Source organism: Melanerpes formicivorus, unplaced genomic scaffold (genome assembly GCF_026170545.1).
Source record: "Melanerpes formicivorus ecotype bairdi unplaced genomic scaffold, bMelFor1.0.p_v2 SCAF_1, whole genome shotgun sequence".
NCBI classification, from domain to species: domain Eukaryota; kingdom Metazoa; phylum Chordata; class Aves; order Piciformes; family Picidae; genus Melanerpes; species Melanerpes formicivorus.
This window is the reverse complement of record NW_027142353.1, coordinates 61357901-61380068: the sequence shown is the minus strand read 5'-3', so window position 1 is coordinate 61380068 and position 22168 is coordinate 61357901. Positions and strand designations below refer to the sequence as shown.

General features: G+C 41.0%; 1 protein-coding gene across 5 annotated transcripts in view; it reads left to right on the top strand.

Moving 5' to 3' along the window:
• The first annotated feature begins 439 nt into the window (after positions 1 to 439).
• Positions 440 to 22168, top strand: part of CFAP300 (cilia and flagella associated protein 300) — a 28297-nt gene continuing 6568 nt past the window's right edge. For 3 of the 5 annotated variants that reach the window (XM_068145153.1, XM_068145191.1, XM_068145162.1), the window contains exons 1-5: positions 6188 to 6324; positions 6813 to 6894; positions 8300 to 8372; positions 15039 to 15205; positions 18006 to 18178. In XM_068145153.1, the coding sequence (XP_068001254.1) occupies positions 6215 to 6324; positions 6813 to 6894; positions 8300 to 8372; positions 15039 to 15205; positions 18006 to 18178 (605 nt within the window). In that variant the 5' untranslated portion in view covers positions 6188 to 6214. Of the gene's footprint in view, positions 470 to 6187; positions 6325 to 6479; positions 6514 to 6812; positions 6895 to 8299; positions 8373 to 15038; positions 15206 to 18005; positions 18179 to 22168 lie in introns of those variants that run through there. The other 2 variants (XM_068145182.1, XM_068145172.1) reach the window with 2 other exon arrangements.

Sequence of the window (22168 nt, the reverse complement as noted above, 5' to 3'; positions counted from 1 at the left end):
CTGCAAAATTGTTTTAGAATCATAGAATTGTTGGGGTTGGAGGGAACTTCAAGGATCATCCAGTTCCAACTGCCCTGCCATGAGCAGGGACACCTCACATTAGATCAGGTTGCCCAGAGCCACATCCAGCCTGGCCTTAAAAACTCCCAGGGATGGGGCTTCTACCACCTCCCTGGGCAACCTGTTCCAGTGTCTCACCACCCTCATGGTGAAGAACTTCTTCCTAACATCCAATCTGAATCCACCCATTTTTTTCCCCCTAGTCCTATCATTACCTGACACCCTAAAGTCCCTCACCTGCCCCTTTTCCCCCTCAAATCCCAGAGCACCTGGGCTCTGGTGGGGTCTCCTCCCACCCCAGGTGTGGCCACTTGGCCCTCCCCACCCACTCCCCTATTTAATCCCCCCTAGGAAAGGCAGAAGCCCTAAGCTGAGCCCATCTGGGCTGAGGATCCTCCTCTCATCACTGGTGAGTGCCCCTGGTGCACACTGGGTGTTGGTGGTGGTGACAACAAAGGCCGGGGGGCCTGGTGGCCCCCCGGCTAGCTAGGAAGAGAGTTGATGACCACTCCAGTATCACCCATGGGTGCTGGTTGGGCTTCCTTACTGGGGCTGAGCTCCTCCGGGTGGTATCTGCTGGGGAGGGTTCTGCCCATAGTTCTGGGGTGGGTGCAAAAATGGTGGTGGTGGTGGAGTAGCAGCTGTTTAGCCATATGATGCTGTGCTAATTACAGAATACAGAATTAACCAGGTTGGAAAATACCTTTGAGATCATCAAAGCAACTCCAGCTCCCTCAGCTTCTCCTCATAGGGCTGTGCTCCAAACCCCTCCCCAGCTTTGTTGCCTTTTCACAATTTGGTCTTCTCTGAAAAAGGCTATATACAGTCTCATTACTATGCTTTAAAAGGATTTTTTTTCTGTTATACATTGGACTGCTTAATTAGAGACAAGTTATAAGCATATCTCTAATGTTCACTCCTTGAGTGCTTATGCTGTCATTTGCTGACTTTCATGTTCCTTGGCTCTTCTTCTTTATGGAATGGGTTTTGTTTTTTTGTTGTTATTTCTTGCCTATCAGATACAAAATAAAGTCAGTACTTCAGGCTTTACAGGGAATGCTGCTAAATTTGAAGAGACTAGTAGGCTGAACATGAGCCAGCAGTGTGCCCAAGTGGCCAAGAAGGCTAATGGCATCCTGGCCTGCATCAGGAACAGTGTGGCCAGCAGGAGCAGGGAAGTCATTGTGCTCCTGTACTCTGCACTGATTAGGCCACACCTGGAGTCCTGTGTCCAGTTCTGGGCCCCTCAGTTTAAGAAGGATGTTGACTTGCTGGAAAATGTCCAGAGAAGAGCAACCAAGCTGGAGAGGGGTTTGGGGCACAAGCCCTATGAGGAGAGGCTGAGGGAGCTGGGGTTGCTTAGCCTGGAGAAGAGGAGGCTCAGGGGAGACCTTATTGCTGTCTACAACTACCTGAAGGGTGGTTGTAGCCAGGTGGGAGTTGGTCTCTTCTCCCAGGTGGCCAGCACCTGAACAAGAGGATGCAGTCTCAAGCTGCACCAGGGGAGGTTTAGGCTGGATGTTAGGAAGAAATTCTTCATAGTGATTAGCCACTGGAATGGGCTGCCCAGGGAGGTGGTGGAGTCACCATCACTAGAGGTGTTTAGGAAGACACTTGATGGGGTGCTTGGTGCCATGGTTTAGTTGATTAGGTGGTGCTGGATGATAGGTTGGACTCGATGATCTCAAAGGTTTCTTCCAACCTGGTTAATTCTATTCTAACTGTAGCAAAACATCATTCTCTGTTCTAGCTAGGGAAACAGCATGAGATACAATTACCCATATGCTTTGTAAGCTTTTGTATGTAAGCTGTGTGCTTTTGGCTTGTAGTCTTAGGAGAAAGGGGTCGTAATGTTGAACTCTCAAAGCAAAAAGTGAATTTGATACAGGGCTTCTCTACTGCTACCTGTGTATATGGAGAGCTTGTGTATTGCTTGAAAAGAGGAATAGCAGCTCAGTAACCCTTTTCTGTTCTGCTTGATTTAAAATCAACCTGATTTAGAGAAGATGTGTTTAGACACCAGCCTTTAAAGTAGAGCTTTAAGACAGTGAATCTCCAGGGGAGTACAGAAATTTTATGAGAGAAATGAGGATTAACTGCATGACTCCTCTTTGTTTTCCTTAGGCCTGGATGGTGTCATATACACTGTGCTGAGTTTCCTGGGCCTCACTCGAATTCTCAGTATGCATCTGTGATTCTGTAATTAAGCCTGGGAATAGGTTGTAGCAAATGTATGAAGCAATATATCACAGGTCCTTTGGAAGCAAAGGTTGTTAATAAACATTCACTCAGATATACTGATTTGATTAAACTAAACCAGGCAACACAGATGGAACTAGCATAAACACAACCATTTTTCTACCACGTACCATGTGTCAGGCAGCAACAAGAGTGGGCTGCACTGTAAGATGGGATGAACTGCAAGCTGAGGGTGACAATGAGGACAGCAGAGCAGTGTTCTCCCTGTCATGGCCTGGTCCTGCAGCATCCCAACTAGAACAACAAAGCAGGTCTGGTGACAGCAACCACATTCAACCACGAGTGAAGATCACCAGATCAGCTCATAGTGATGAGACAAGCTGAGTCCGAGGTGAGGTTCAGGATTGGTGGGGTTCATGGCCAGGCAAAGGTATACTGTTCATGCTGCTCCAGCAAGAAGATGGGGCAACAGCTGGGGCTGAAGTGTAGCAACCAAGCCAGAAGGATGAGGCTCCTGCTGAGATACCTTGCAGCAATGTTTCACCCGGTTCTTCTTTCAGGTCTCTGATCCAAGGTCACAGGAGAGCCTTAAGTGCGGGCACCCATATCACTGCAGGAAAAAAAAAAGTGGTTGTTGAGTCCCTGCAGGGTCCTGACACTATGATCCAGAAATAAGCTTGCTAGGACTGTGGAAGGTTAAATCGGGCAACATGATACCAGCCCTTGTAATTGAGGCACTTCAGATGTAAAAGCTGTGAGTTTGGACTTCCTCATGCTGGAACAGGTTAAAACCCTGACTTTCCTCTTCCTGGGTGAGTGATCTAGGTGCATGGTATGAAGGTGGCTACCACGAGGCCTTTGCTTCTCTAAAAGAAAACCTCTGGCAGTTTTCTGCAAATGGAAGTGCTGGTGTCTGCCTTCACCTGATGATCTAAGCCTGGCTCTGGAACAGACAAGGACTCCTGGCCTTCCAGCCAGGGCAACACTCAGTGAGGGTGGAGAAAAAAGGAATTCAGATATATCAGAGTTTTTCTTATCTGCCAGTTAGAGATATTTTTAATAGGTTTCTCATTGGCTTCTATGTCTCTTGAATCTGGAGTGTGTCATTAGTGCAAGTGCCTAGAATTGGACATGGATACCCTGTAAAACTTTTGCAGGAGCTAAGCGTCAGCGTAGCATGCTAGTCCTCGTTACAGACAAGACGCAAGATCTGGACTGTATCACAGTATAACTAAGGTTGGAAGAGACCTTGAGGATCATCGAGTCCAACCTATCAACACAGACCCCATGACTAGACCATGGCACCAAGTGCCATGTCCAATCTCCTCTTGAACACCTCCAGGGTCGGTGACTCCACCACCTCCCTGGGCAGCCCATTTCAATGATGAACGACTCGCTTGGTGAAGAACTCTCTCCTCACCTCGAGTCTAAACCTCCCCTGGCACAGCTTGAGACTGATCCTCCAGACTATTCCTATAGTATTTATATTTATTCCTGTAGTATTTTAATACTGGAATGACTAACTTATTTCACAGATGCATACTGACAATTACCCCTTCCCTCCTCTGTTTGTCTAATTCATGTGGCTTAACTATCCCTCGGTGATGCCGCAGACTTGCAAGAGGGAGGGAGGAGCTGCTGTTCAGGTTCTTTACTACTTCGTCACTAGCTAACCTTTGCCTTAAAGACTGATGCACTCTGCAAAGGTGCAACAGGGCTGGTCCTATGTAATTTGATTTGTTTGCCATGGAAAGGCTGGTTTGTTTACCTTGCACTTAAGGCCCACAGTTTATTCAGGACTGTAAAACTCTTCAGAATCACATATAGGAAAATGTGTGGAAAAACAAAACAACATTGAAAACTACTCTGGTCAGAAGTGAGTGGCTATTATTGCTAAAATTATATATGCTTATGAGATTTTATTCTGCAGCAGGAAAAAATACTTTTTCCACCCTCCAAATATCTTCTGTGAGACCATAAAATCCTGAGCTTTTTAAAAACAAGTTAAATACGTGTGTTTAAAAGAGTACTGTGCCTGACTTTCTGCTTCAGGCTGTTGTGAATGACATCAGAGGGTAATGAGGTCAGTGTTTGAACTGAAAGTCCCAGTTTAACTTTTGTTATTGTAAACTGCTTAAAACTGGAAATGTTTAATTATAAAACCACAATAGGTAGATAACACAACATTTAGAGCTTCTTGGTCTCATCCTCCTGAGCCAGGCTTGAAGTCTTTACTCATTTCCTTACTCCTGAATCATCAAAGCATTTAAGCACTCTAGATTTCAGTGGGATTTCTCCTTTAGTTTGGAGATAATCCTAACTGAAGTCAGTAGGAAACTTTGCCCAAAAAGACTTCAAGTTTCACTTTTTACTACTTTCTTTTTTTCCCCTGTATTTGAGCCTGCACAACTTGAAGTTGAGAATTCATGTGTTTGGTAGTTAGTGCTATGCATCATTCCCTGCCCAAACCAGTTCTTTCACTTTGGCTATTTGATCTCTGGCTAATAATATCAGTGGCAAGAGGAATTTAACAGATGGGGTAGTGCTGGAGTAGGTGGAGACATGTTGAGAATAGGGTTATAGTGATTTGTTTCAGGTGCCTCTTCTTTGGATGGTATTTAAATGCTAGGAAGAAAGGCATACTTTTACTTTATCCCCTCTTGAACCCTCTCTGCTATTTGAACATCTTTAAGCTCAGTGCAGCCTTTTTTCCTGTTGTTGTTTTGTTGTAAGTAAAATTTTTTGTGGAGGAAAAAAGGAAATGTGGGAAAGCACTTGGGGAAAGTACAGGGAAGTGTCTCCTTAAATGTCACATAGTTGCTACACAATAACTTGGTCTGTTGAACTGCAGCCCGCTGATGTAAGCAACCCTCACAAAAACCCTAGTGAGTATGTAGTAAGAAATTATACCAAAACTACATTAAAACACAATTTCTTAACAGGCTTATGCTGTTTATTGCCTCTGGATTCCTTTGCAAGTGTGCTTGACTAGTGTCTTACAAGTTAAATCTGTAAGATGTCTTTTAGAAGCTGACAAAACAAGACAGTGCATATTGTCAGCTTCAGCTTTGCCCCCTTCTATCACGGGCATGCTGCTCTTGCTCTCTCAGCAAGTCAAATGTGATTCACTTTTTACAAAGTACTCAAAACAATCAAAACCACTGCTAAACTTTTCAGAAGTGGGGCTGCTGTATAACCTGAGCAGCAGACTTTAACGGGAAAAAGGCTTTTTAGAGACTCGCACTGAAGCGAGAGCTGGTTTTGGAGGGGGGGTAATTGCTGAAGGATACAGTGTGAGGTGTGCAGCAGCCTTTATCTCTCATTGATATCCCTGCTAAGAGCAGGAAATTCCCCAAACTTTGCTAGGTGTCACTTGCCTTACTGAACCTTTAAAGATAACTTCCATGATAACAATGTACTTTCCTTAAACTTTGTAGTGCAAAGAGCTAGAAAGCACAGCCTCGCTGTTCCCAAATGGCACAACACCCTAGGGAGCAAGATGCGTCCTGATTCATTGGCGCTTCCTCACTCATAACTTCGCACCTTTCACAATTTGTTTTGGCGTTAGGCCATAGGGGGTGGAATTGATTAAGCTAGCAGTGGTGGTCTCTACCTTTGCAGGCTGGTCTGCGAGGCTCTCCTTTGGCAAGCCTGAGTTTTCCCGGCGCACAGACAGGAGCAGGGGGGAGGGCGGAGAAGCCTAGTGCTGGATTAGGCGATTTCATAGGTAAAACTTGTGAGGAACGAACTCACTGCTGAGGAGATTTTATAGGTAAAACTCAAATCAATTCTGTCAGGAAGAAGGCAGCCGCGTCTGGCGGCCCTCACGGGTCACGGCTGGGCGGCGGAACTCTGGTGAGCGGGGCCGAGGCCCGCGGCGGGAGCGCGCCGGCAGAGCACCGCCCGCGCGGCCACGTTCCCACGGCAACCGCCGAGCCGCAGACGGCTCGGGAAGATGTCTGCCGAGGACCAGCGCTGTGCGGCGGGCTTCGCTTTCCGCTCTCTGCCCCAGAAAGTTTTCCCCAGCCTGGAGGACAGGGACATCAGGGAACGACTCCTCAAATGGTGGGAGGGGGAAAGCCCCGTGTGAGAGGCATCTCGCTGTGTGTGGCGGGGAGCTCGGAGAGGCGGGAGGGAGGGCGGCGCTGAGGGCTACGGTCGGCACCACAGCCGCGCCCTCAGGGTTCCCCTCTGAAGTTGCGGTGGGTCCGTCAGTCCCTCATCCCCGTCTCCACAACTGGAAGCCTTCTCAGGGTTCGTCAGGCACGTAAAACGCCTTGTCTGGGAGGAGCAAGGCGTTTATCTTTGCCTGCCAGTTAGCCGAGATCCATTTCGGCTTGGCAGTGCTGCTCTGATGCTGCTTGAGAGGTGATGGTGCTTCCCTCACCCCGCCAAGAAGGGGCGGGAGGCGGTTATAAGTGAGAATGGGGAGGGGAAAATACAGAAGTGTAGTTCTTGGTCAGAATGGGACTTTATATAGTGTACCTTGGTAGATTGGCAGAGTGACTAAATACCTAGCGTGTCTGCAGAGTAATCTCTTTTTTCCATTTCAGGTGCATGCAAGACAGGATCACAGCACAAGCATTCAGTTTTGACCAGCAGTTTAAGCCCTATCAAAAGGATGAATTTATTATGGTAGTTCTAAGTACTTTACATTTTCAGTTGGCTTTTTGTTCACTGAAACTGTATATTGCAAAACTGTATAATGGCAGACACTGTAGGAGTGTAGCTCAGTGTCTCCTTGAAAGGAGGTGATTTAGGTGTGGTGCTGAAGTCTTTGTGGGCTGTGTTGTCCAGTAAAAAATATTCCAGTCTGTGCTAATGTTGCTCAGTTTAAAGAGGGAACAATTTAGTCAAATATTCAGCATCCAATTCAGACTCCCATCCCTGGGAATCTTGATCTGGGCCACCTCATTTAGTGTTGGAAAGTCCATTCAGGTGGAGTGTATGTGCAGTTGGTGCCCTTATTCATAGCTATTACTGCTTTATCCCAGTAAATCATGTAATTAGACAGTATATGCAGTATAGATCTGAAAATAGAAGATGAAAAATTTATTGTATACCATTGCTTTATGCTGGAGTTTTGTGCTCTCAATGTTTTGAGGTTTGACTCTCTTGCTGATTTTTTTGTCTTCTACTTTTGTTGTCTGCAAAATCAAATCTGTCATCTATTTGCAGAAAGAAAACAATCTGTGGGTTTAAGAACTGTGGTTTTAAAAACAACCTTTGGATTTGTTGCATGTCTACTTTATATCATTATCCTGGATAAAGAATTCAGCCTTTTTGTATTTTAAAGAAATTCACACAGATATCCAGCAGCATTTCAGCACCCACTGATACACATTTCAAATGATTGAAAGCTGCGAAATATGCATTTACATTCTCAGTGCTTGTCTGAAGTAAAAAATTTATACATATCATTGTGAAGTGATGAACTCTTGAGTTGCTGTGAATTGAGAACAAAGAGACCATTACATTATATAGGCTGATTTTTCTGTATCCCAGAGATGTGGGAAAGAAATTTGATGTAGAGACAGAAAAATCCATAATTTTCTTAGGAGTTTCTTCAGTGATTAGTCACTCTGCTTGTATGCCTATGCATAAGGGTAGGTTCTCTTAATTGGCTTATGAATCACTTAAACTTGTCAGCCACCAGCATTCCTATGCATGTCTTTTTAAATCTGATAAATCAGTAACATAAACAATTTGGGTCTTACTCTGGAACATCATCTCCAGCCTGTTAGCAACTCCTGGATTTCTTCTGTAACTGTTCAATAATTTTTGGGTGTCTCTACACTTATCCAAGCTTCAAACTTACTTGCAAAATATAAATTTGACAGTCATACCTAGAATTCAGTTTTTCACCTCAGCAATGTGGCATGCATCTCTTCTTCCATTTTCTTTATCTCCTGGGATTTCCCAGAAGTGTTTTATATTTTCTTGGGTAAAAATGCTCTACTGCAAAACCTTAATACTGCACACACTAACTAGGATTTTGTTTCATTTCATTAACATGTATTCTCTTATTTCAATATTGCAGGCATTTTTTAATGACCCAAACGTGATCTCCAGTTTAAAGTTGCTCTCAGCTTCAGGGCAGTGGACTACATTGGGTAAACTTAGAATGAATTAATCTCAACTAATAAATCTGCTGTTGCTATTTTGTAGTAATGATCATCTGTGTGTGTCTTCACAAGGCAGAAATCTCTTAAGGAATGAATTCTTTTACTAAATATTCTTACTTAGTTTGTTAATACATTGCCATGTTCTACACTTGTTTTTATCTTTTGACCCCCTGCACTGGTCCCTACCCCCAAGCTACTAGAATTGTTTTCAAGTGGTCTGTGACATCCAGTTGACCTGATCATGTATCTAGACATAATCAGTTGCACCAATGGCAGGATTATATACAACCTTGTTCAGATGGTATTTGGAGACAGACATTCTTCTATAGATGGCAATCGCTTAGTTCAGGACAGATCTGAGATTATCACTATGTTACAATTTAAGTTGAGAGAGCTGAAGATTAGATAGAGGAGGAGACTCAGGGGTGACCTTATTGCTGTCTACAACTACCTGAAGGGAGGTTGTAGACAGGCAGATATTGGTCTCCTCTCCCAGGCAGCCAGTACCAGAACAAGAGGACACAGTCTCAGGCTGCGCCAGGGGAGGTTTAGGTTGAATGTTAGGAAGAAGTTCTATACAGAGAGAGTGATTGCCCATTGGAATGGGCTGCCTGGGGAGGTGGTGGAGTCACCATTATTGGAGGTGTTCAGGAGGAGACTTGATGGGGTGCTTGGTGCCATGGGTTAGTTGTTTAGGTGGGTTGGATTGGTTGAAGGGTTGGACGTGATGATCTTGAAGGTCTCTTCCAACCTGGTAGTTGATTATTAAGTATGCTCTGAGCTTCTGTAAATGTTCTCTGCACAACAAAAGTGATCTAGCTGCAGGAAGAAAACTATTCAATGGATTACCCTAGTTGAAATTGTGGCATAAGGTTGACTTGTGCTTTGTTTCCATATGGTTCACTGCTTATAACACTTGGTTTTCTGTAGATGGAAGCAAGACACTAAAGGAGAAAGGCCAAAAGCAAACAGCACATGATTTTATGGCACCACATTAAACCCCATTTTTTTTAATTTTGCTAAGTGACACAGTTCTGTGGAAATGGCATGTGATAATGCTCTGGAATTTTAGGCATAACATGAACTTTGATATTTCCAAAGTGAATTTTTCTTGCTTTAGTAGGAATACTTGAAAAAGGAAGTCCTCAGTTCTTTTGGTTTCTCTGCAGAAACTTGACTATTTGTAAATATTTAATGGAGCATTGGGAATTTACTAATTTTTTTCCATTTCAGCTCTTTGGAATTGGCATAGGTTTTTCCCCACTATATGCAGTGACACTAGGCATTGCCACCTTTTTGTCAGCAAATTCCATTTTCCAAACACTGTATCTGGCTGTTAAAACAATTGAAATATGCAAGATGCAGCAAGTATCTTGAGTCCCGTTTGGGTACCTCTTTCACTTTGGCAAACAGGAGGGGAAAAAAAAATGCATAAAAAATTCACTCTGGGCAAACCTTTTCCTGCAAGGAATTTTTTAGGCTCTGTGCCTAGTCCTGTGTCTAAGTCATAGACCTTGCCAGCCCCCATAGTGAAGGTCAGTAGGTTACATACCTTGTGTTAAGAATGGAAGGTCACTTGCCAAGTATCCTGGCTTAACTCCTGATTCTGCTCTGTCTTCCTTGGCAGCAATAAGGAAATGCATTAGAAGTAATGCATTTTGTCCTGAGGACTGGAAGGGTTCCCTTTCTAAATCCTGAACAGCTGGTATACCCCACTTGCTCTTAAAGTTTCATCTTCCTATTCTTTGCCTATTTTTGGTGAGGAATGTTGGCACATTTTTCTATACTTAGTCTTCATGTGCATTTTTTTTAAATATAGTAAGAAGTAGCTTTGAGTGGGAGGAGGTAAAGAATAATCTCCTAATATTTTCTTCTTCAGACATGCTGATAAATTAATCCAAATATACCATTTCCTTATCACTGTAGAGTAACTCTTTTGCAAACAATTTCCTGATCTTGAAAGAAAATACTGAAAATGAGCTTGCCTTGCTTTGTAGAGAAGTACATAATTTAGGTTGATTCAAATACTGCATTTATTCTCTTGCAAACAAAAATGCTAAGGTAGTGGGTGGGTTTTTGTTGTTGTTTGTTGGGTTTTTTGGTGGTGTTGTTCTGTTCCAGGGGGGATATTTCCTTATAAGTGAGGTTTCCTAGAAACCTCCTTTCTCCCAAACATTAGCTTGGGCAGAAAGTATTTATGGACCCATGGAAAGATGTGAGCATTATATAAAACATCAATATGATATTGCCTTGTGAGAGCATTTGTTTTCATAATCCATTTGTCTTTTTCTGGCCTGTGGTCGCCTCTGCTCACTAAGAAATTGTCTTTTTAATTCAGTGTGCATGGTTTAATGTTCATCTCTAGTTCTGTTACTTGTCTATCTCCTTTTAAAATCTGTTTCTAAAAGTTCTTTACAACTTTTTCTTTTGCCTCTATATAATCACATCTTTTTTTATGACTGTTTTTCATCCACACCTTAATATTATCAGACTGTAATACCCTCAGTCTCCATCTGTTAGATCAAAAGGTGGCATAAAACATGGGCTCCCCAAAGACTGCAACATATGCCTCTCTTCTCAGCTTCTCCTTGTTTTGGGATTCCTGGTAGAAAGGACTCAAATGTTAACATTAATTGAAATATAACATTGTAGGTAAAAAATACACAAGGATATTCTCTGATCTGCTTCATCTGATCAGACAGATACTTAATTACCTACTCTCATACCATACACTTTTGCCTTTTGCAGTAGGGATATTTTCCCCCTCTTCATAGCTGCAAGGCAGAGTACCTCATAGTTTTGTCATCTGCTTTAAGTTCCCCCTTCATCTGTTACTCTCATTGCTAAAATTGAAGCAGCAAAAGGAACAGATTTGATGCATGTTAATTTAGGTTTTGAGTCTGGTATTCTTAAATAGCTGCAATGAAAACTAAATAGTATTTTTCCTTGGATGCATTACTGCCCTTGCACCTGTCAGCAGCCTTGAGGAGGCAGGGCTGTATCTGCTTAAGCTCAATTAACACTTGAAAAGTTATCTTCAAAGGTCTAGGGTTACTGCCTGTTTGTGTAAGTAGAAATGTAGTATTTGCTGAAGAAAGATTCTTGAGTTGCCATATGTACGAAGGATTGCTGTCTTTGGAATGAAGTTTTAAAATCTGGAAGGTAATTTTAAATCAGCATTTTTTTTTTGAGACTACTGCTATAGATTATCATTTGCAAAAAAAATTGTCAATGCAACTTCAAACTATCTATAACCAAGCTGCACTTCTGACTTTAGAAACACGAACTTCTTAATATAGAGCACTGAGCTTACATTATGAATCTTCTATTTTAAACTGCTTTGTAGATAGTAACTTGAATGATGTTTCCCTAAGGTAAAGATATTCCTTAAACTTTGAGGGAATTCTAAATATACCTAGCCAGTACCAGAACAAGAGGACACAGTCTCAGGCTGCGCCAGGGGAGGCTTAGGCTGGATGTTAGGAAGAAGTTCTATACAGAGAGAGTGATTGCCCATTGGAATGGGCTGCCCAGGGAGGTGGTGGAGTTGCCGTCACTGGAGGTGTTCAGGAGGAGACTTGGTGGGGTGCTTGGTGCCATGGGTTAGCTGTTTAGGTGGGTTGGATTGGTTGAAGGGTTGGACGCGATGACCTTGAAGGTCTCTTCCAACCTGGTTTATTCTATGAGATCTGGCAAGAAATTATCTAATCTGGGCTCTATCTGATCCATGCTAGATAGGCAATGTATTCACTTAAAATATATTGGCAGCATTTTATAGGTGTTCCAGAGCTAGCTGTTATGGGAACCTTAATCTGCTTCAGTACTTCTCAGCTCTGTTTTCTGCTTGCAGAGTTGTCAAAGCATTTCTTCTGATTTTATTGTTCACTTTTACAGTGTTGTTAAAACTGGTCACTCCTTTCCAGGAAACTTTAAATCTCTGATTTCAAATGTCACCTTTCAAATGGAGAATAGGAGCTTCCAGTGTACTCAAAGTTTTCCATTTGTAACTTGTTTTTCTGAACCCCTAAAGAGATTGCAAAGCTCTTGATTCTTTTTCCTGTTGAAAGTTTTCATAAAAATCTTGTTTCAAAGCAGAAGTGTCTCTCATTTTCTTTTCCTCCTCCATAAGATCCTAACAATTTTAAGGTCTATAAATAGCTCAATTTCTCATAACTTGACCTCAGTGACAGTGAAAAGGTAAGATTCTTTTTTCCTCAAATAATTTAACATCAGGAACAGGGAGGTCATTCTGCCCCTGTACACTGCACTGGTTAGGCCACGCCTTGAGTACTGTGTTCACTTCTGGGCCCCCCCCCCAGTTTAGGAAGGATGTTGACTTGCTGGAATGAGCCCAGAGAAGGGCAACAAAGTTGGTGAGGGGTTTGGAACACAAGCCCTATGAGGGTGCTGGCATTGCTTAGCCTGGAGAGGAGGAGACAGGGGTGACCTTATTGCTCTCTACAACTACCTGAAGGGAGGTTGTAGACAGGCAGATGTTGGTCTCTTCTCCCAGGCAACCAACACCAGAACAAGAGGACACAGTCTCAGGCTTCACCAGGGGAGGTTTAGGCTGGAGATAAGATGAAAGTTCTTCACAGAGAGAGTGATTGGCCATTGGAATGGGCTGCCTGCGGAGGTGGTGGAGTCACTATCACTGGAAGTCTTCAGGAGAAGACTTGCTAGGGTGCTTGGTTGCATGGTTTAGTTGATTAGGTGGTGTTGGATGATAGGTTGGACATGATGATCTTGAGGCTGTCTTCCACCCTGGTTTATTCTATTCTAGCATGTGGGTTTTTTCCCTAAGGTTGTGAGGCTGTAAGTCATATATTTTTTTCCTTGTAATTTTCATTACATAATTTGACTATTTTTTTGATAGTTACTATGTGGATGGGTAGGAGAATATCCTAAACTTTTTTTCTGTATTAAAAGCTACTCTTATCCATTTCTGTAGATTTGAAACTAATAGAATAACTATAAAATTTCACATCAGTATTTTTAGCTTAAGTAGGGCACTTTTTCAAACTATCAACTTAGTTTCTCTTTTAATTTTCCCCTCTTGTTGATAGATCATGTTGATACAGTTTATCTGGGGCTGGATGCAGAAATCCCAGTCCTGCTTAACCCATGAATGATCTCCATGTGATGATGTATGGGAGAAATTCCAGGGACTTTTTTTGAAGATGGGAGGGAAAAGATAACTTTTAAATTATGCTACATTTGCAAAGGTTAGGATCAGAACAAAATGATAGGTGCTTTTGGAAGCATCATGGTTCATATATGCCCTTTTTGGCATGTTCCTGAACTACTGTCTTGCCTGAATTTCCTAGACACTTGTCTTTAGTGATCCTTTTGGTCAGTTTGTCAGGACAGCACTTAGTTTTATCTTTAATTATACGCTCAAAAACTGTTTGATTCTGTGATGATGTTGACCAGCCTCCCATCAAGGGAATCTGCAGAGGAGAACAGAGAAGGCTAAATTAATGGAATGCTGTGAATATTATCTCTGCTGAGACACATTGCCCTTGTGTTGCATGCTCACTTGTGCTCTCCTTCCCTCTCCTGTTCAGAAGTACTTTGAAGAGTGTCGAGGGGGAATTGGAGAAGTGAAGATGTTCTAACATTTGGTCAGAACATTTGGACTGTAGGGAACAGATGGAACTGGACTGAGTCCAAAGCTTCCTAAACATGGAGTCTAATGCTATTTGGGATGCCATAAGTTACCCAACACCATGCAGACAGATTTGTAGATGTAACACTGTATGTAGAAAAGATATGTGCCCTTATAGACTGATGCCTCAAAGAAAATGCTGTAGGGTGTCTCAAGTGGCACTAGATGTCTGTGAGCAATGGGATCAAGCCTTGGAGAACTTGCAAGCACAGAAAACAGAAAAAATATGGAAAAAGGTTCTCTGCACTTATTGGTTACAGACAATAATACTCTGGATTCATATGGGAAGTGCTGATAGTGCTTTTTTTCATCTTCTGAAATAGCTGGTTAGTAAAGCTTACACTAGCTACCAAGTAACTCTTCAAAACATTCAGCTATAATACCTAACAAAGCAAAAATTCATCAGGGCTGTGTTCATGCTTGTTTGCCCTTTGTGGGGTGCTATTAGCAGCTATGGAGTTCTGTACTTCATGCCAGATTGGGTATTTGTCCTCAGATTCTTGAAGGCTTAGGATGTGAAATATGATTTTTCTAAACATGTGATGTTCAGTTCACATGGTGTTTCTTCTGTGGCTTGTTTTGGTTGATGCTATGGGTTAGCTGTTTGGGTGGGTTGGATTGGTTGATGGGTTGGATGTGATGATCTTGAAGGTCTCTTCCAACCTGGTTTGGTTTATTCTACTCTAAATAGTATTTACCAACAGGGGGAGCAGACACATCTAGCACAGAATTGAATAGAGCCTGGATGGAAGGCAGCATTCAGATGGGTTAAATGTTTTCTTTATGCAGGTTTGTTTCTTAGCTTGCCTTATTTTCTGAGGGACTGTGTGACTGAGCATGCTTCTGTGGCTCTGCATTTTCTTTAAAGAATGTGGCACACAATCACTTAGAGACACTCTAACAAATAACAATTACTGTAAAACCATTAGTAGATGCAAATTCTCCTATTTTATTTATGGCAAGAAAGCCTTCCTTGTATATCCCAGGTTCCAAAGTGACAAAAGTTGAAGCTACAGTGGTGCCCTGTACACAGATTTCCATGGCGTTTTTTGACCGGCTATACTCTGAAGGAGTTGTTAGAGAAAGTGGACATATTGTGAAGTGTTATGAGGACTATTATGATGGTATTCTCATCCCAGATGAATTAAGAAAGGTCAGTATAGCAGCAAATAATTAATTGTAGTTTTTAATAGTCTAATGTAACCACATAGCTGTGAGAGTTGGGGCTGTTTAGCCTGGAGAAAAGAAGGCTCTCGGGGAGACCTTATAGCAGCCTTCCAGTACCTGAAAGGGGCATACTTGAAGGCAGGGAAGGGGTTTTTCACAAGGGCTTGTTGTGATAGGATGAGGGGAATGAGATGAAGCTTGAGGAGGGCAGGTTTAGACCAGAGATTAGGAAGGAATTCTTTATGATAAGGGTGGTGAGACACTGGAATAGGTTGCCTGGGGAGGTCATAGATGCCCCCTCCCTGGAAACCTTAAGTCCAGGCTGGATGAAGCCTTTAGCAACTTGGTCTAGTGCAGGAGGTCCCTGCCTGTGGTGAGGGGTGTGTGGAACTAGATGATCTTTATAGTCCATTGCAATCCAAACCATTCTATGAATCTTTCAGGGGTTTTTGGGTTTTGTGTGTTTTCCCTAACAATACATACTTTTCATGGCTGTCAATGATAGCTTTTACCATGTTATAGAAATGACTGAAGCAGTCCCTGAATATGTGAGAGCAATGGCTATTCTCCAGGTGAGCCCTCTTCCCTTTTTAGATGGGAGAAAAAGATACAACCTTCTTCTATTCACCCTCAGCTGAGGTAGTCAGTGCTTAGGTGTGCATGGGGGAAAAGGTAGCTACTACTTAGGCTCAGGGTGAGGAGAAAGTTCTTCACAGGGAGGGTTGTTAGCTGTTGGAATGGGCTGCCCAAGGAGGTGGTGGAGTCAGTGCCCCTGGAGGTGTTCAAGAGGGGATTGGACATGGCACTTGGTGCCATGGTTTACTAATCATGAGGTCTTGGGTGACAGGTTGGACTTGATGATCTTTGAGGTCTTTTCAAGCCTTATTGATTCTATTCTATTCATTTGCATAAAAGGGGAAAAGAAATAGTGCCAAAGGAGAGGTTGCGTGGTACCCAGAGCTGTGGGTTCATTCAACTTTACAAGTAGTCGATGAGATTGAATATACTTAATAGTTACATCCTGATGCATTTCTAGCTAGGAATGCTGACCATGTTATATGTGAAGGCATGTAAGTAAAGTTATCTTTATGTATTTTCACTGAAGCAAAGGGGAGAAAACTGGAAAAAGTACATTATTTTTCAGTGTAACACTGGAATAAGAATAAATACAACTTCTGAGCAGGCCTGGAAGGTAAAATCTGTTTGTTGCACTCCAGCAGAGGTGCCAGAGAGCAAGTTATTCTGAAAAGGAATCTCTCTAATAGTGGCACCTTCTTAATCAATGTGTCTTCCCTGTGTTTCTTTTGACTTCATAAGCTGAAACAATTTTTTTACTTGTTTGTTTAGCATTAGCAAAACACAGTGTGGCAGAACTGGATTTTGCTCTTCCTTGTATATATAATCAACATAAGTACTTAATAATTATAGAGTTGCACTCATTTGCACTTGGCAAATCCTTTGAAGGCAATGTACCTGAACCAGTGACACTGGTTACAGGATGTGGCCTGAAATACTGGTCTGTCTTGTAAAGTTCTGGGAAAAGGAGGGAACTGAAGCTCATGTTTGAACTTCAGATGTGGTTTGCAGCCTAGCAGTTCACAATACTATGTATTTGTTTATAAGTTTGGTATATGTGAAAAGTATTTTGAAAATTAAGTATATTTGAGGTAGGAAAGTTAGAGGCAACATTTAAAATCAATCATTGGAGTTCCATTTTCCTTCCCTTGAAAGGGATGTATGTGTCTCCACTTGAAAGTTGAAAGATTCACATGTTTGAAACTAATGTGATTTCTGTTGATAAAACCTAAGATGGCAGACAGGATTAAGAGTCCAGTCTTCCAGGAACCAAGTCAAAAGTTAGACGGCACCCCAGGACAGACTGTAGGGGGCAGCAAACTGTCTAGCTCCTGGCATCAGAGGGCGGCCCTTAGCTGCAACACTCCCTATTTCCTTCCTGCCTGCCACCTCTTGCTTCAACCAAGAAAGGGGTTGGAATATGTGAGGTAGACATCAACAACAGTTGCTCCCCTGACCCCTTTTTACTCAGGTTGTGTAATGATATAAAGAAGACCAGAGAGCAGTAAACTCATTTCTAGCTTTGACGTTTGCCTAGGTTGGCTTCTATAGTTTGGCTGAGGTGACTCAAATGTCTTGTAGTCATACTGAGTTACCCTTCCCACCCACCTGTACAGTGTGCAGTGTTGGGACTAAGCTAGAAAGTCTCCTTGTGTTCACATAAAACTGCAACAAGAGGCAGGTGAGATGGATGGAGGCAGCTCAATAGCATGTCTGGCTAATCCAGGCTACAGATAAAGACTCACTAGAGTCTGCAGAGAAGAACAAAGTGAGTTTGAGTGGTCTTTGGGACAACACTGAGATTCCCTTACAAATGTGAGGTAATTGTGTAACCTTTGAGCAAAAAGGAAAATATAGGCAGTGTGAACAAAGACAAACTAATGGGCAGTGACTGACAGACCAAATATAGCTAATTATTTTCAGAATATTGATAATTCTGTTAGCCTGATGAGCAATTAAACAATGAATAACTTCTGTTATGTCTTGTGGGCACAAATCTGTGCCTGTATTGTATCTATAAAATTTGAACAGAATTGCATCATTGGAAGTAGAATTTAGAGTGAAGTACTTATACAATCTAGGAATGGAAATATTTTGTTATAGTTATATTTTATAACTTTGGCACACAAAATAGTTGCATTGTTTATAAACAATCTCAAATAAGAAACTTTCATCTATTTGACTTCTTTGTTGTTTTCATGTTCTACAAGGCCTTGCTTGTAGAAGACTCAGACCATTATGACTTATTCAGTCAACTGGATCGCAAGGAATTTCTCTTCTGTCTTTTTAAGCATCTTTGCATTGGAGGAACTCTTTGCCAGTTTGAAGATGTAGTTGGTCCATACTTAGAAACTACAAAAGCACTATATAAAGACTTGGTGAGGTGAGTGTTTTCTGTTACATAAAACTGCTATTTCTGTGTATGTGCTGTGCATAAATACTTTTTAATGTGAATTTGTTTCTGCTTCAAAAAAGGGGTTGTAATTTAATCAGTCTGCAACTTTATTTGTCCTTAGCTGTCAAGATGCTGTGTAGTTGTGCAGTTGTAAAATACATGCAATCTTAATGGCACCTGTCCCACTTAAAAACCTTTTATGTTGTATATATGGACATTGATATTTTACAATTTGCTCCCATTCTTAAAGATTCTTGTTTCTGTAATTGTGTACTGAAAATGTGGTGTGGCACTGGAACCAGATTATGTTCCCACTGTCATTGACAAAGTATCAACAATTAAGTCATGGACTACTTTTAAGCTTTTTTTTCCTTAAAAGAGCTAAATAAATTAGTTGAATTTTTTTGTTCTGTATATATTTTTCCCAGCTGAATATTGTTTTGTTTACTAAAAATATACAGTTGGATTTTGGCATTTTTAATTCCAAAAATACACTTACTGCAGTGTAAAGCTAAGCTAAGGGGTAGAATCTCTCTAATAACATGACATTAGTGCACAACAGTCCACTAATGCACATTTTTTGCCAAGTCTGGTGTATGGAGCTCTTTGGAATCTTATATTGTTTAGATTTGGGTTGGTTGGTTTTTTGGGGGGAGCTTTTTTGTTTTGTTATGTTGTTGGTGTTTGGTTTTTTTCAGATTAGAGGTAATTCAAATAAGGGGGGGGAAAAAGGCAGCTTTTTGCCCCATTTTGATATATCCATATACTGACTTCTCCAACTGAAAACATTGCTTATTTCATAGTTAGTGTGAAATTGAATGTATTTATCACTTATGCACAGACTCCTTCCTAGCTAAACTAATGGGAATATGACTATTATCAATAATATTACTGATGTTGTTACGATTTTAGATTCTATTTTGTCACTGACAGTAAATACTTGTAGGATAGTATAAAGAACAATATTAACCTGAACAATGGAAAACAATTGCAGACCTCTGAAATGAGAGATAGTACAAGAACTATATAAAGTAGATAGCAAGTGATGCATGACAATGTACACTACAAAGGCTTCAAATTGCTTAAAGTAGGATCTGCTGCTTTTACTTCTCATCTCTATTTGGAACACTGTGACCAACTGCTATTTTTTCTCCTATTTTAAGTTTAAACACAAGCATGTTAGGAAAAACTCATCTGTGATGTAGTTGTCATGAACTCTATTCTTAAACTGTCTTTGGATAAACTTAAGATTAAAAGTTATGTCTGAAACAAAGATACAGTGAAATTATTAGATCCAGTGATTCTTAAACACCTGAATATTTCTTTGCTGTTGTAGCACTTGTGTATAGATTCCTGTATCCAAACAAAATATTTTGCTGGTTTGGGGATTTTTTTGGGCATACATAACCAAAGAAGCTTACAAATCTTTAATGACTTCTAAGGAGCTCTCAGATTTTTTTCATGGTCAGTACCTTTCAGGGTGTAGGATTTACTCATGGGCTGTTTTCCAGGGTTATCTAAAATAAATTATTAAAGTAGCTGTAAAACAATTGATACTTTTAGAGAAACCTCTAAACCAGGCAAATTCTTATCAGTATTCCAAGAAGATTTTTCTAGAAATAATAAACTTATATTATTGCATGTATTAATTTGAAGACTGTAATAAGCCACCAGAGCTCTCCAGTGTGCTTATTTTTGATATTTTAATATCATACATCGAAATCAATTTAGTTCTTCAAAATACAGAATATGATATCAAAGGATCCATCAGGGCTTCAGCTCTAGCCTCCCTTTTCTTTTAAACTGATCACTCTGCACTTGAAACAAACTGCTTGTTACTCTAATCCTTGGGTTTAGTTGGCTCTACAATGACTGTAGCTGTTTCTGCTCTTGTACTGTTGAATTGACCTAGGACAATGCACAAATCCAATCAGTGCCTTCACTTTGTTTCCCTTTGCTGTTTTCTTCTAAACATGTTCAAGTTTAAACTACTCCTTTTCTTTACCTTCTTATCTCCTTTAAACCTTTTTACCTCTTTTCTCCTGTAAAATTTGATAAGAATGTCAAGTAGTTCTTGCAGTAGTAGTTCATTGCAGTGGGGTTGGACTATGTGACTTTTAAAGGTACCTTCCAACCCCAAACATTCTATCTTAAAAACTAAAGCATCTGCCAAATTTGCCCCCATGTTTTCATCTCGCTTTCAAGGTTTACTTTTTCTATACTCTCCACCTGTTTCTTACTGACTCTTTATGTGTTTCTGTAATTTTTCATGTGTGCTACTCTGTCCTGTACACATACAGTCCTGTCATGTATGCAGTATCAGGAGGATACCTTTCAAGGGACACTCCTCCATTCCTTTGTATTTTGGCATTTAGGTGTTTTTGTTTCTAGTTTTGTCCTTTTCCACCCCCCTAGTTGGCAGCTTGCTTTCTAGCCTCCAAAATTTTTAAATACATCTACTCAGTCCATGCGATACAACTAATCTTCAGTATTCATCTGCTGCATGTCCCTCCATTTTTATGCCTATAACTGGCTCTTGGTTTCTCACTGCCAGTAGAGCTGGCATTACAGTAACAGTTGAAAAAGAAACTGATGATTTAACTGTACCTTTTATCTTACTCCTTTGATTCTAGGTTTTCTGTTGGTCCTATGAGAAAAGCTTTTGATCTTGACATTTCAGACCTTCCCTTTCCCTTCCCAATCATGGCTGTCTCCTGCCTTGTCTCATACTCCCCTGTCTCCAGGTTATCCAAAATGCTGTTTTGTTACCACCATTTTGACAAAAAGTCAGTGGAAAGGATAAGCAATGCAGCTCTGCAGAGGCATTCATGATACAGTCTTGATGCAACTTCTAGTTTCTAGTCCATGCTGTGCACTGTTACTTCATTTTTGTACAAATCACCAGAAAGTAATGAAAATTACTTTTTTAATGGCCTCCTATATTTAATAAACAATTGCCAGTGAAAGTAGTGGTCTCTTAAATTCTGTTTGCCAAACAGTTCACCTTCAACTTCTTGTCAAATACTGGCTGCTCTCAATTATTTTCTCCACTGCTGTCCTGCATCTGACTACTTTTCACCTTGGACTGCAGTCTCATCAGATACTTTCTAGTCTTTCTAAAGTGGTACTACAAACTTTTCATGGTTTACAAAATTCTAGTGAACTATACTTAAACTTCTTTGTTTTGAGGGCTCAGAAGACTTGGTGGAAAACAAATAGATAGCACTGTGGTTATTAGTGCATTGAAAAGTTAGCCCCCACAGATAAACAGTGTAATTGTTATATATTCATAAAGGTATAAACCCCCACAATTTGGTCCTGTAACAATTTTTCTTATGGAAAAGAGCCTTGGCATGAAGAGTTCCATTAAAGTGTCTTTAGTGCTGGGCATGGCAAACCTGTCATGAGCTTTTCCCCACTTCTCTTCCCTACAGCCTTTCTTCTGGCCTTTCCTGGCTTCTAACTCCAAGGCATTAGTGTTCAAAATAACATCAAAAGGCTTGGGATCTAATTTAATTAAACATTTTCCGTGTATTTTGTGTTGTTCTGAAAGAATGCAATAATCTCTTGAAATTAACCACTCTAGATATTTTACAAGCACAGCTAGGAACTTCCAAATACAACTACTAAATGGCAGGTGTTTTCTCCTTTGTGAAAAGAGTAATGATTCCTTCCCAATGGCTTGATGTGCAATTTGTTGTCTTTCTCTAACACAGCAGTAATTAGCCTGTGATGAGTTGAATCTGTCCAGAATTTTAGTGTTGTGTTGCATCTGGTGTGACCTAAATAATTCCAAAGTCTTTCTCATAGTATTTTTTGTTTAGTTCAAAGTATTGCTTAAATGACTAAAACTTGTCAATTAATCTATGAATCTTGGTTGATAAATCCTGTCTTCTGTACTTAACCCCTGAGTTTCCTGACAGTGTCTCTTCATGCTAGAGTATCTTGTAGTCATTCTCTTCTTTCTGTCCCATCTCC